The 13,874-nt window shown below is 36.7% G+C and overlaps 1 protein-coding gene across 1 annotated transcript; it reads left to right on the top strand.

The window, feature by feature from the left end:
* The first annotated feature begins 343 nt into the window (after positions 1-343).
* Positions 344-11,160, top strand: si:dkey-33c9.6 (active breakpoint cluster region-related protein). The gene is made up of 22 exons (XM_042727039.1): positions 344-522; positions 697-809; positions 1,019-1,123; positions 1,833-2,090; positions 2,414-2,521; positions 2,606-2,660; positions 2,756-2,808; positions 2,902-3,039; positions 3,900-4,015; positions 4,833-4,989; positions 5,155-5,280; positions 6,029-6,104; positions 6,197-6,292; positions 6,398-6,469; positions 6,761-6,858; positions 6,981-7,085; positions 7,368-7,534; positions 8,781-8,920; positions 9,094-9,228; positions 9,364-9,469; positions 9,642-9,762; positions 10,929-11,160. The coding sequence occupies exons 1-22, from the start codon at positions 468-470 to the stop codon at positions 11,016-11,018; spliced, it is 2,490 nt and encodes an 829-aa protein (XP_042582973.1). The 5' UTR covers positions 344-467; the 3' UTR covers positions 11,019-11,160.
* The last annotated feature ends 2,714 nt before the right edge of the window (positions 11,161-13,874 follow it).

Below are 13,874 nucleotides of genomic sequence, written 5' to 3'. Positions count from 1 at the left end.
ACACACACACACACACACACACACATACACACGTACACACACGTAATGCTATATATATAAACTTACCGACCCCAAACCTTTGAACTGTAGTGTATATATAAACTGCCTCTTTGTCTAATAAATATATTTCAATTATGTTTGTTTATAATATATTTAGATTGTGATTGCTGTAAAATGAATAAATAACAGTTTTAGGGTATTAGAATACCATTGTTCCCTTTTTTAAAGCAGGTGAGCAGACATTACTTCTTCCTGTCTTAACTGTCATTGTAAATGTGAGTATTTGTATTTTTTTAATGAACATCTTACTTCCCCCGCCTATAACTTATTGCACTGTCTGAGAAGCAGGAAGAACGTGAGCTTACCACAAACAGCGGTCCGTGTGAAAGCGAGAGGATTCACTTCACAGACACTTCACAGCTGTAGAGCTGCTCGCCGTGACTCTGGACAGCTCTCTGCTGCTGCTGATGGAGCTCTACACAGAAGCAGTGGACTATCTAAAGTCCTATGGCATCACACCCGGTGAGACTGTTCAACCCAAATTCAAATTTTCTTAAAATATTTGTCTGGTTTGTTTACTTCAACATAGGAATTAATTTAAAAACTAATAACCAGTCATTAGTTTTGAACTGCCATTGGTCATCTACTAATACTCTCATATGTAGCGCTATATATTGTGTTATGTTTTTCTGACAGTGACTGAAGATGAGATTATGGATTCTGACTTACTACAGGATGTGTTCACTGAGGAGACAGAGTGGGTTTCTCACAGCCCTTTGCAAACTGAGCCATGTTTGCCTTCCACTCTAGTAAGACTGCAATGCACAGAATGTTTACATAAAATGAATATTTAATACAAATCTGATCTGAATGATCTATCAGTGAGTTCTTGCCGTTATGCTCTTACTGTCGATAACTAGACGTTATCTCCTAGTTAGTTGCTATTATTTGTGTGGTGTGAATCTTCAGCATGATCACCATTCAGTTATATTCAGACAATGTTGTAATGTTTTTCCAGACAACCGAGAGCCCAGAAGACCTGCTTCAGAAGAGAACAGTGGTTCTGAAAGGGGTTCTGATCAGTGAGGAGATCTACCTGACAGAGCTTGAGACGCTTCTCACGGTAATATGACTCTCAAACAGGACTTTCTCAGCAGACATTTATTAATATTATTTCTTGACCTAAGCACTTCTTCCACACGGTATCAGTAGGCTCTTGCTTTGCAGACTTTCTAAACTGCGAGTTATGAAGTAAAAACCACTGTGGTTAAACAAAAGATATCAGTGAAAGATAAATCTTATGACTGAGCCTGCATATAAACTGCTTCCTTTATTAAAAAACAAAAAGCTTCACTACGATGCCATTTATGGCGTTGGTTGCAATTGAATACTTGGTTTGCAAACACCTGTTTTTCTGGTCCATACAAAATGATTCTCTTCCAGTTTCTGAGACGCGTTATTAAATCAAACCTTCTTGGCATCTGCCACTTCCTGTAGGTCAACTTCTGTTTCTCTTAGTGAAGTATTGCTTCCCTTTCTAGTCAGCCCATTAGTGGTTATCATTAAACTAGAGAGTTTCCAAAAAGTCCAGAATGACATGCAACATAATGTTGAAGTACAGCATGCATGAAAAGTGTCATGTTTCTCAACCACTTCCTCACAGGAATTGTGTCCGGCATTTACCCATAAAGATGCTTTGTGTTCATTCTGTGATGTGCTTGTTTTTCAGTTACATCAGCTATTTTCAACCTGAGTTTAATTTCAGTTCCCAATCTTACTTTCATTCTTTGACATTTGTTCATTTTCCCTCTATAACGTCTCCTTCTCTGCAGCCTATGAAAGCTTTGAAGGCAGCAGCGGGAACCTCTCAACCTGTGTTGTCCACTGAGCAGGTTCAGACTGTGTTTTATCAAATCCCTGAGCTCAGAGATCTCCACAAGGCCTTTTACACAAGCCTTCGGGCCAAACTGCAACCTGATGAAGTGATGGACCCAGGGTCACAACAAGGCCTGGAGAGGGAGGAGGACCCAGTGACGCAGCTTTGCCACAGGGAGCATAATTTATGTGTGGGAGACCTGTTTCATAAGTTTGTGAGTTGTTTTATATGCAAACATGTGGCTGGTAATGCCATAAAACTGACCATCAGCAGACAGCAGTGATAATAATTAAATATGGCTTATTCCTTCTTGACCTAATATTTGGTGTAATATGAAACAATTGACACAATGTTGCATCAGTTCATTCAAATGTTCATGTTCACAAAAAATTCAATATAGCACATATATATATATATATATATATAATATATATATATATAATATATATATATATATATATATATATATATATATATATATATATATATATATTAATTTGTTAGTATATCTTATAATAGCTTGATGTCATTTTGCAGGTCAACCAGTTAGGAGTGTATCGTGGCTTCATTGACAACTATGAGAATGCAGTGGATATCGTGCAGAAGTGTATGCAGTCAGACCAGCGTTTCAGGACGCTTGCAGAGGTCTTATATTCTTCCCTTTTTGATAACTTTATCTTTATTAGAGGGGAACTAGACAAACACCTTTGTCTCTTGTTATCTTTATAGAGTATGATGTCCTCCAGAGGGTCAGACAATGTCAAAACTAAGTACACCTTTGAAGGTAAACAATTCCTTTTTTGCTTCCCTCCCTATATGGTTTTGAATGAATTTTTAAACACTGCGAACATTCAATAATTCACACACTGGACTCCACAGCTCTCCTGTATAAGCCGTTAGACAGAGTGATGAAAACCACACTTGTGTTGCACGTGAGATTCTGTTTAAGATCACCTCTTACATTTATTTATAAATATTCATTCATGCCTATGGATTTATTTAACCTTCTTCTCTGTCCTCCTCAGGACTTGTGGAAGCACACGCCCCCCGATCACCCTGACAGCATCACGTTGCAGGAAGCGCTTCGTCTCTCCAGCAGCTTTCTGTCTGGGGTCAATGAACGGTCGCATTGCAAACGTTCTGTCAAACTCAGCAGAGGAGAGGTACTCCCCACCTCACGTGTCATGGTTCATTATATGCAGATTATTGTTAAACTTTATTATTAAACTTTAAAGGGGTCATCGGATGCTAAATTCACTTTTACATATTGTTTGAACATAAATGTGTGTTGGCAGTGTGTATACACAACCACCCTATAATGATAAAAATCCACCTAGTGTTTTTTTTTTGTTTAATCTACTAAAATTTTTACCCCTTTCTCAAATCGAGCCGATCTTAGATGGCTGTCTTTGTGATGTTACACAGACAGGCCCCTCCCACTATGATTTGATTGACAGTAGGGTTTCAGCACAGACTGGACTGGCGTCTTACCTTAGACCCGCCCTGAGTGAGCTGTCATCAGGCCGCCATTGTTTCACCGCCGGAGCAGATGTAGACAAGAATAGCTCCATAGTGATTGAAGTATTCTGTTGTTGGATGTAATAATGAACATAGCAGTCATCATTTACTTCCGACATCTGAACCGCTGAAAACACAGTGGATTACACTTGTTTGTGAAGGAACGCACCCCCGATCTACCTAAATGTGTTTATGTGTGCCTGAATCATTCTGCTAAAGTAAACAGTCCCTCTTACCCCGCAGAAGAGAGGGGCGGGGTCAGCAGAGCTCATTAGCATTTAAAGCAACATACAAAAAATGGGTTGATTTCTGCAGAGCTGATTTTGACAAGGTAAAAAGGGTGTTTTTTTTTACACTACCACTGAGAAATTTTAACCAAAGTATGTTATAAACTGTTTATTAAGACCCTAAAGAATCATATCAACTTGTGAAAAATGGGCATCTGATGACCCCTATAATATTTGATGTTCTTCATAATAATAAATACATGTGTGCACGTCCACAGAGACGTCAGCTGATGCGAGATGGGTTTGTGGTAGACGTGAGTGAGAACGGGCACAACCTGAGACACCTCTTCCTGTACACAGACATGCTGCTATGTGCCAGACTGACAAGTGCAGGGTGAGTCTCCACCAATCACAGGTCTCTATGTTTCCTTCCAAGCAGAGGTCCGGACAGTACTTTCTTTGGGATAGTTATAAATTTCCATCTGGGCAGCAGAAGTACTTTGTAAAAGAAAATAACCTAAACAAAATAAAACAAAAAGGAAAAGGCAAAATAATCATCGAAGATTAAAATATTGGGCCTAAGCAGTAATGTCTGATAATTTTTCTACAAAGAAATTAATGATAAATGTAGATTGTCACAAACCTGGTTTATTTGTTTAGTTGGAGTCGTATGAGAGTTTAAAATAATTATATTGGCTGCATTCTTGTTTTTTGCAGTGTTTTAGAGAAAGTATATATTTTGCTGCTACTGTTGTTAAAATAACGCTGTCATCTGCAGCTTTTAATGTGCCACTTTAGCGGAGATGAGAAGCAACACACACAGGGCAGAACGAGCTGGAATAAAGCACATTCTGCTCTAGATAAAATTATTAGAGGATATAGTGGTCCAGTTGGAGGTCTGCTATTTGAGGTCCCCTGTTATATAGTTTATATACTTTTAGAAAAAAAAGTCAAAACCTGTCACTGAGGCAAAAAAAGCTAAAAGGTACATCTTTGTATCTTATTTACCAGTATACAATAGTATATATAGTAGCGAGTGTATATAATAGTACCTTTTGAAGGGGTACGGCCACAGTTTTGTACCTTTATTTCAGAGAGTATACATCATAATTTGTATTTTATTTAGTTATTTTTGTATTCATTTATTGAACATATTAGCATGATATGGATGTGTATGTACTGTATAGGCTTATATGTGTTTTCATATAAAGGAGGCAGGCACAGTACAGGTTTTGCTGGTACTTGCCATTGGTTGGCCTGAAGCTGCACTGGGCAGCTGAACATCTGCCCTCATCAGAATACCAAGTGAAAATCAGTAAAACCAGAGCCAAAATGTACCAGCTCAAACAAGCACTCCAGCAACACACGGTAAGGCAATTTACATGTTCTTAAACTAGTATTTCAGTAGCCTAGATGTAAGCTAAATCTCCAAAAAAAAAAAAAAAACTCAGAAAATGCATCAGCAACAACAAAAAATAAATCAGTAATAAGTCCCCTTTCAGATACCAAAATGCTTGTTTGTGTTTTTTACAGAAAGGAAGCAAGGTGTCAGTTTCTCGTGCTGTTGATCGCTTGAGGCGCAAACTTGAAGAGTGTGAGATCTGGCTCCTAACAAACATGCCATCTTTTACTTTAGACCTACATAGCACCAGTGGAAAGGTAAAACCACAACAGTGTCACACGTGAACACACGAGCACGTTCTTTCTATCCAACAAGCATTCATTTTCTATTCAGTTTTATACATACATACATACATACATACATATATATATATATATATATATATATATATATATATATATATATATATATATATATATATATATATATATATATATATATATATATATATATATATATAAAACACTTTTAAAGCAATTTTCACAATATATATTGTTCCAAAGCAGTTCATACCGGTTAACAGAATGAGCTTTAATGCCCCAAATTAGTTGAAATGAATTTAAAGGTTACAGTGGCAAGTAAAATATCTCCCTAAGTTGTTTAGTTAGATGAGGAAGAAGCCTTGAGAGGAACCAAGGTCTTGTGAACAAAAGACCTACAGAAAGTATAACTACATTACAAGCCCTTTCAAAACAAATGTGAATATTCAGAATGCCTATTCAGTTCTAATTCTGATTAGAAATTAGGTTGCAAACATGAGTAGTCAATTAAATATTAATTAAATTAAAACAAAATAATATAAATTTGTGTAACTGTCATTTTTAACCAGAAAATATTAACATAGATAAATCACTGTATGAATGTTTTGGGAATTTTTTTTTTTTTATCGTGGTTTAAAGATATGGGCTTGATAGATATATGCAAATAAGATGTTTGCAGTTCTTGAAGCCTTTAAAACTGCACATCTCTCCGGTTATTGGTTAATAATGATTTTTCCTTCCACAGAGTCACACTATCCGACTGTTTTCTTTGTATGACCTGACTGAGTGGAAAGAAGCCATTGAGAAACAGAGTGGAAACTGTGAGTGCATCTTCATCCAGCTGTGTACTTTGTCCTGATGACTGATTGCATTATCATAACCCCATGCATTTGTGTGTGTGTGTGTTTCACAGGTATCGAGATGGTTCCTCCAGACCTGCTGTCTGTTACCAGTTCCTGTATCAAACTCAGAATGACTCAACAACCTCCCGTTCACTGCGTTCAGTCCAGTAAAGCCCCCTCTGTATCTTTCTTTCAGTAAATAGTGCTCTCACAATCATCTCAGTCACACTTGTGCACAATGAACACTCTCTCTCCTATTGTGTCTTTCACAGATGAAAGTGCACATATGTGTGGGAGCTTATATGTGATGGTTCAGTCAGCGTGTGGTCTGCAAAACCCGAGCAGTAAGTGACAAAACACACGTTGTCTGTACAAGAATGAAAGTTTCCGAGTCACACATCAAACCCACAAACTCATCACATACATTCTGCACTAAATATGAAGCACCTAATGCTTCCATCAGGAACTTTTGCTAAAGGAACACACCACAAAAATACAATTAAACACAAAATGTTTATTAAAAAAAATTATAAACATAAAATACTATCTATGTTTCAATTAAAATACTGTAGTATGTATGCATTGAACAATATCTTCCAATAAGCTTCTTGTCTTTATTTCATTTGACCTTTCAGGTGCATATGTGTGTGTGGAGGTAGACAGCTTTGAGTTTTACGAAAGACGAAAACAAACCTGCCTTTCAGCCTTCTGTGTTACACCACAATGGGATGAGGTGAGTGGGTAAAAGCCATTATGAATTTTTAGAAAATCATAGATCATGCATTCTGTGATTTGCCTTGTTTTTAATATACTGAATTAATTTGAATGTATCAGTATGTGTTATTGTGTGTATAGGAGCTTGTGTTTCAAGTGGACGGAGCACGGCAGCTGTTACTGGTATTTGTGTCTCAGACTGAGAACGGCACACAGGATGACATTGTGGGCAGGGCGGTTTTAAATGTGAGTTCATATACTTTTTGCTTCATTTTGTTTCCTTTTAAATGAGTTGTTTATCCAAACATAAACATCTTGTCATCACCTCTCCATCTTCATTTTAAACCGGTAATTATTTGTGTGAAAATAAACATGATTTTTAAAATAACTGACTGGATTCACATTAAACAGTCATAAGATTAAACCACATTTGGATTAAATTGCACAAATGTAAACAGTTTTAGATCAGTTTGTATGTTTAGTTATTAATGCCAAGCATTAAAAAGCCATATGTGTATGTGTTTACAGCTGGACACTGACAACATGTTAAAGAAGTGGAAGAAAGTCACTTGTTCTTTGGGCCAAGTTGATGTGACCTTGTCAATCAAGTACATGCCCCACCCTCTCGAGCCTCCTAGCACCACCCCTCTAGTACAGGAACCTGTGTTCTGTGTGCCGATCGGACAAGTGGCAATGTGAGTTCACAATCCAAAAATTACTACTGACTGTTAAGAGGTTGCAATTATATTTTGTTAAGATTATAATGATGTTGCAATATTATGAATGAATGAATGAAGCATTTATATAGCACTTTATTGTGTATTGCTGTACACCTAAAGCAGTTTACAATCATATGAGGGAGGTCTCTCTTCAACCACCACAAGTGTGCAGCATCCATCGGGAAGATGCTCAGGCAGCCACAGTACAACAACACCAGTCCGCTCACACACCAGCTACAGGTGAAGAGGAGAGAGAGTCATAGAGCCAATTAAGTGGATGGGGATTATTAAAAGGCCATGATTAACAAGGGCCAGCGGTGGCAATTTGGCCAGCACACCGGGGTTACATCCCTATTCTTTACTAGAAGTGCCATGGGATTTTTAATGACCACAGAGAGTCAGGACCTCAGTTTTTAACGTCTCATCCGAAAGATGGTGTTTTTTGATAGTATAGTGTCCCCGTCTCTATACTGGGGCATTATGACCCACACCCTACTGGCCTCCCTAACACCTCTTCCTAGTCAATTGCAACCTAGTTTTCCCAGGAGGTCTCCCATCCAGGTATTGACCAGGCTCAGCCCTGCTTAGCTTCAGTGGGTAACCAGTCTTGGGCTGCAGGGTGATATGGCTGTGGCCAACACTTACGCCACAATTAAAAATGTATGGTCAGTGCCAATAATATGTTGATAATTATTCATTATTCTTTAAATTTAGTTGTTTCATACAGTTGCTCCAAAAAGTAAACACTTACGCCACAACTGAAAATGTATGGTCGGTCCCAATAGCCTCGTTGGCAGCATGCCGTCATGTAGCGTTGTTGTGCTTTGGGCTTCCCGAGTTCGATTCCCACTCAATACCTTTCCCAATCCCACCCCCCCTCTCCCACTTTGCTTCCTGTCCACTTTCTGAATCCTGTCTTATCTAAATAAATGCATAAAAATGCCAAAAATAAATCAATAAAAAAGTATGAATTCCATTTGAATACTTAGTATTTATTTATTTTAAAAAATCCTACTAACCCTAATATTTTAAAACTGTGTGTTACATTTCTAATAATAATAAATAATAATTTTAATGTGCTGGTGTGCACGTTTGTAATTCTTGTTTTTTAAGATGTGTAGAAATAGAGGTGTTTTGTCATCAAAAAAGGAAGAGGAAAATGAAAACCGATCAGGAAGAAGCATTTAAAGGCTTAATTGTTTCTATGTTTGTGTGTTTACAGGCAAGAGAGTGTGCTGGTCCCTCACATTGTCCGTTCCTGTGTAGAGGAGATTGAGAGGAGGGGTCTGAAAGAAGAAGGGATCTACAGAATCTCAGGAGCCAGCTCTGAGATACAAGCACTAAAACATGCATTCAACACTAGTGAGTGTGTGTGTGTGTGTGTGTGTGTGTGTGTGTGTGTGTGTGTGTGTGTGTGTGTGTGTGTGTGTGTGTGTGTGTGTGTGTGTGTGTGTGTGTGTGTCAAACTATCAAAAGATTCTCACAGCACTTATCTCAAAAGTGTACTTGCCTCAGAAGTGTGTCTCTCTCTGTAGATTACCGTGAGGCTGTGAGTAAACTGAGGACTGTAGATGTGAATGCTGTATCAGGCACTCTGAAACTGTACTTTAGAGAACTTCCTTTACCTCTTATTCCCTCTGAGCGATTCAGGGACCTTGCAGATGCATTAGGTGAGGCCTTCACACACCTGAACACACAGTTGCATGGGTCTGTGCATAAACATGCAACGTGAGAACAGTATACCTGATGATGATGAAGCATTTAAAATGATAATACTTGTCTCTTTCTCTATCCGGTTATGGCAGACATTGCCGATCCATATCTCAGGGCCGACAGCATGCTGACTCTGTTGCAGGCTCTACCAGATGTAAACCGCAACACTCTCCTCTTCCTCTTACATCACCTGAGACGGTACACAACATCCTTCAACTCATAACTGTCAAAACACTGATTTAGTTTCACCCCAGACTGACCTGAATCGCTTTCGGCATTGATGGATGTAACTGAGAAAAATATGTTTCTCTGTTTTATCCCCCCCCCCTCCCCTTTTTCCACACCTGTTCTTTCTTTTTGTGTTTCTCAGTGTTGCGGAGAGAAAGGAAGAGAATAAAATGTCTCTGAGTAATTTGGCCACAGTGTTTGGCCCCAGCCTCTTGCGCCCTCCAGTGGCTCGTGTCGACATTTCGCAAGAAGTGGAGGTTCAGGTGAGTTGTTTCTTTCTTTTTTTTTTTTTTACAAAATAAATGTTTGATGTGTCCAGTGTGGTACTGTACTGTTATAAATAGTTCAGTTATAACATTTCCTTGAAGCCTGGCCACTTAGGCACACATGCAGTTTATTCTGTTCTGGGTTTTGTTTTAGAAGAAGTGAAACAACAATTTTCTGCACTGAATGGATACTTGAGTATCTTCAGTGGTGTGGACTTATGAAATGTGTGTTTTTGTTTGTTTGTTTGTTTAAACCAATGTATGTTCATGTTCCATTTGTTCTGGGATAATGGACTATTTAGCCTTCTTACAACAACAAGAGAATAAAATTATACAATATTTTTATGTTCATATGACTTCATTTTATCTTTTTCTTAAAAAAACCTATTTCTTCATAAGCTACATAATTTGGGGAAAATGGAAATGCATTTTTTTATTATATATGTAAATTTAACTTGTAAAATTTTGACAGTTTTATTACTATTGTTATTATTACTAAAAAACAAAACAAAGAAATAATAAATAAAACAAGAAATATTATTATTGTAATATTCCACTGAAATAAAAATTTTATATTTAAGAAAAGTTATATATTAATAATTATTAAATTATTGACAATTTAATATTCCACTGTAAAATAAAAATGTAATATTTAAGAAAAGTTTTATATGAATAATTATTAAATTATTGACAATTTAGTACATTTACAATGATAATATTTATGACGGTCTTAATTTCTTCTTTTTCAGATGTTAAACCATCAAGCTTTAATTTTGCTCATCGTTATAATCACTTCTCTTTACATTCACTTAAATCTATGCACTAAACTATTTCCTGATTTCAGTTTATTTCGGTTAATCGTGCAGTCCTAGTTGTTTGAATATTATTTTTAATAGTCACCTTTTTGCAGTCAATTAGTTACTTACATTTTTGTCATGATGATCACATGCAAGTCATTTATTTATACCAGTTTGATTTGTAGACCAGTTGTAAACATCAGAGGTGAGCATTAACAAATTCACAGATTAATCAGCCAATCAAAGTGAGGAAAAGAATTTGAAAGATGGGTATTATTGCATTGACAGAGTAATGAGCCAGTCATTGCCTCAAGGAGGCACTGCCTCCTCTCACATTATATTATGTTTTTGTGTTTCTCATCACAGGTTCGGGTGATTTTTATATATCTGCAGTGTCAGAACCTTCCAGAAGCTCATCTCACAAAACATCTGGACATTGATGATCTAGAGACATGAGCCTTCAACAACCAGACTCCTTTTCTGTCTGCGTATCCATGGTCATCTGTAAATTTGTAAAAAAAAAATAAAAAAAAAATTGTTTAGAGATGTTTAATTCTTTCAGATTTTTAATGTCATTAAAAAAATGACATGACCATGAGTTGATTATGTTTTAGAGCTTCAGTTTTAAGGTGCCTGACATTTTTCTGCAAAATTTTGCATGCAAAATCCAGTCAATACAATAGAAATTTTTGCACTTAAAAATGTGGACACTTGAAAAGTATAACTAACTAGTTACTATTAGTGAGAGAGAACTATATAGATATAAAAAAATAAATAAAACGAATTAAACTAAACAAAATGAAAAAAGCATACAATTAAATAAAATTAAATAATAAAATTACTAAAACTTTAACAAAAACTTTAAAAAACTTTAAAACTTTAAACTGAAAAAAAAATAAAAACGAACCTAATATATTTATTAAACCTATAATAGTATTTTAATTATACTACATTAACACTAGAGAAAACCCGTCACTCCACCATCCTATGAGCCAGGACAGAAAAGTTAACTTGTACGTAAAGAGCTCTTCTGAGTAGGTCCTCATTGAAACTGAGTCTCTGGGTGGGCCGAGAGGGCAATAGGGGAGAAAGGTGAAGTGAGACACTTGTAATATCCTACCACAGATGGCCAACTCTCTCACACACACACTTGTGGGGGTCACCAATAACTCTGCCTCTTTCCCGCCCCCTCACCCCACCTCCAAGCAAATCAATCCGTTACAGTTCAGCTCCAACAAGACCAAGTTCACCATGACATGCACCAGCACTTCAAAGAGATCCATGCTTCCTAACCTCTCCCCCACTGTCGCTGGGTGTTGCTTTTCACCTCAGCTTATTCCCCACCTGGCCGGGGTGGGATTCACTCTCCTTCCCTCCGCGTGATTTTGACTTTGATCCATAATCCAAACTTGGAAAAGCGCTCCCGTTCCCAGCGTTCCAGGCAGGAAAAGAGCAGCAATGTCAGATGTGTGCCATAACGCCATCCAGACGTGCCCCGGTTACAACACAGCATCAAATGGGTTCTGAAAGAAGTCGGTGCTCCCATGCGAAAATGCCCACCAATAAAACAGGTTCCTTAAGTGCTAACACAGAAGGGACTATCATGAAAAGATCTTGCCATTAGAATAAAAGCATTAAATGATGGATTGAATGGGAAAAAGCACAATGAAAGGCAGACGTTATTAGTAACGGCTGTATCTCTGTAGCGGGTCAAACTGAAACTGAGATTTGAGGGCATAGTTTGAAATATACATCAGATGCTAACAGATGAAATGTAGATCACTCTAGTAAGGTTTTTATTTTTTTTTAAACATTTTGATCCCAAACACCCCTAAATATGATCCCCTTGCAAGGGAACAGCTTCCTAAAATAGAAACAGAGCTCTGTACTTTCACATATTATATAGTTCAGCTCTTTATATTTATGACCCGTTTAAACTATGTGATAAATAGTAAAGACAAGTTGTTTTCAGCTTTATACTGTCAGCTTTATATATATATATATATATATATATATATATATATATATATATATATATATAAAAAATAACTATTAGAACAAATTCTCTACTTTAATAAGCAGTGGGTAAAGAAAAGTTCTGGTAATGCAAGATGTATACACATTTTCAGTTCAGTATTATAATTCTAATATAATAATTCAGTATAAAAATATTTATAGCACTTTTAACAATAAATATTGCTGTAAAGCAGAGGTGCCCAAACTTTTTAATACGAAGGGCCAAAAATCTAATTAGATTAAGAGCTGTGAACAAATGTAAATGTTGCATTATATTCTACTATCCTGTATTATATTAAAATGTATTTTTTTACATTTAAAAAAAATCAACAAATATTTAATATGTTTAAATATATTCAAATTAATTTTAAAATTCACTATTCAAGTATTGTTTTTTACATTTCAGTAAGAGCTATACACACACAAACACAAATTTAATTTTAATTGCTTAAAAGTTGTACAGTTTCTGGGGCTTAGCCCATGTGTTCCTGCTTGCTTATACAGTAAGGCAAGGTCTGCCTCTGGGAATAGCATCTCTGAAAGGCAGGTGTTTTCATTCTTTTTTTAGTTTAACCCCTTATTCAGCCTAATCAAGCTTAATCAGGAAGGTTGAAGTTCATTTTAATTTGAGCAACTAGAAGAACAACCTTTGAACAACCTTTTGCGCTGCTAACGCAATGTTCTACCACTGAGCCTAAAGGTGATTTGATAGATTGAGGTCACACCTGCAATTCTGTCATTGTTTGGATGTATATTTTACACATTACGTATATATATATATATATATATATATATATATATATATATATATATATATATATATATATATATATATATATATATATATATATATATATATATATATATATGTGTGTGTGTGTGTGTTGAGGTTCATCAGTGTGGTACAGTGAACCAGTATACTGTATATATGTAACACAGATGGCACCAGTTTTATTAGAGCTAACAGCGAGCAGGAATCTTGTTGCCATGGACGCAGTGTGTTCGTATGAGAGGCATGCATGCAAGGGATCAACTGGATTGACCTCCACTCTCGGGTTAACAGAAGCCGCGTGTGTATCTGGTTCCCTGTGCCCGTCTGTGTATGTGTGCGTGATCTCAACGGTGTTAGCAACATGTTCAGGAAGGCTTATTAAACAGTGAGGTTCAATCAGCAGTATCATTACTCACACACTGTGAGAAAGAACAGAAGAAAGAGAGCGGGTGAGCGTGAGTGTGGTAGAGCTTGTTGAACTTTGCCTCTGTAGCGTACTGTAGGCCTCATGTCTCGTAAAAATT

The sequence above is a fragment of the Cyprinus carpio genome, chromosome B7 (genome assembly GCF_018340385.1).
Source record: "Cyprinus carpio isolate SPL01 chromosome B7, ASM1834038v1, whole genome shotgun sequence".
NCBI classification, from domain to species: Eukaryota; Metazoa; Chordata; class Actinopteri; order Cypriniformes; family Cyprinidae; genus Cyprinus; species Cyprinus carpio.
This window is presented reverse-complemented; position numbering and strand designations above follow the sequence as displayed.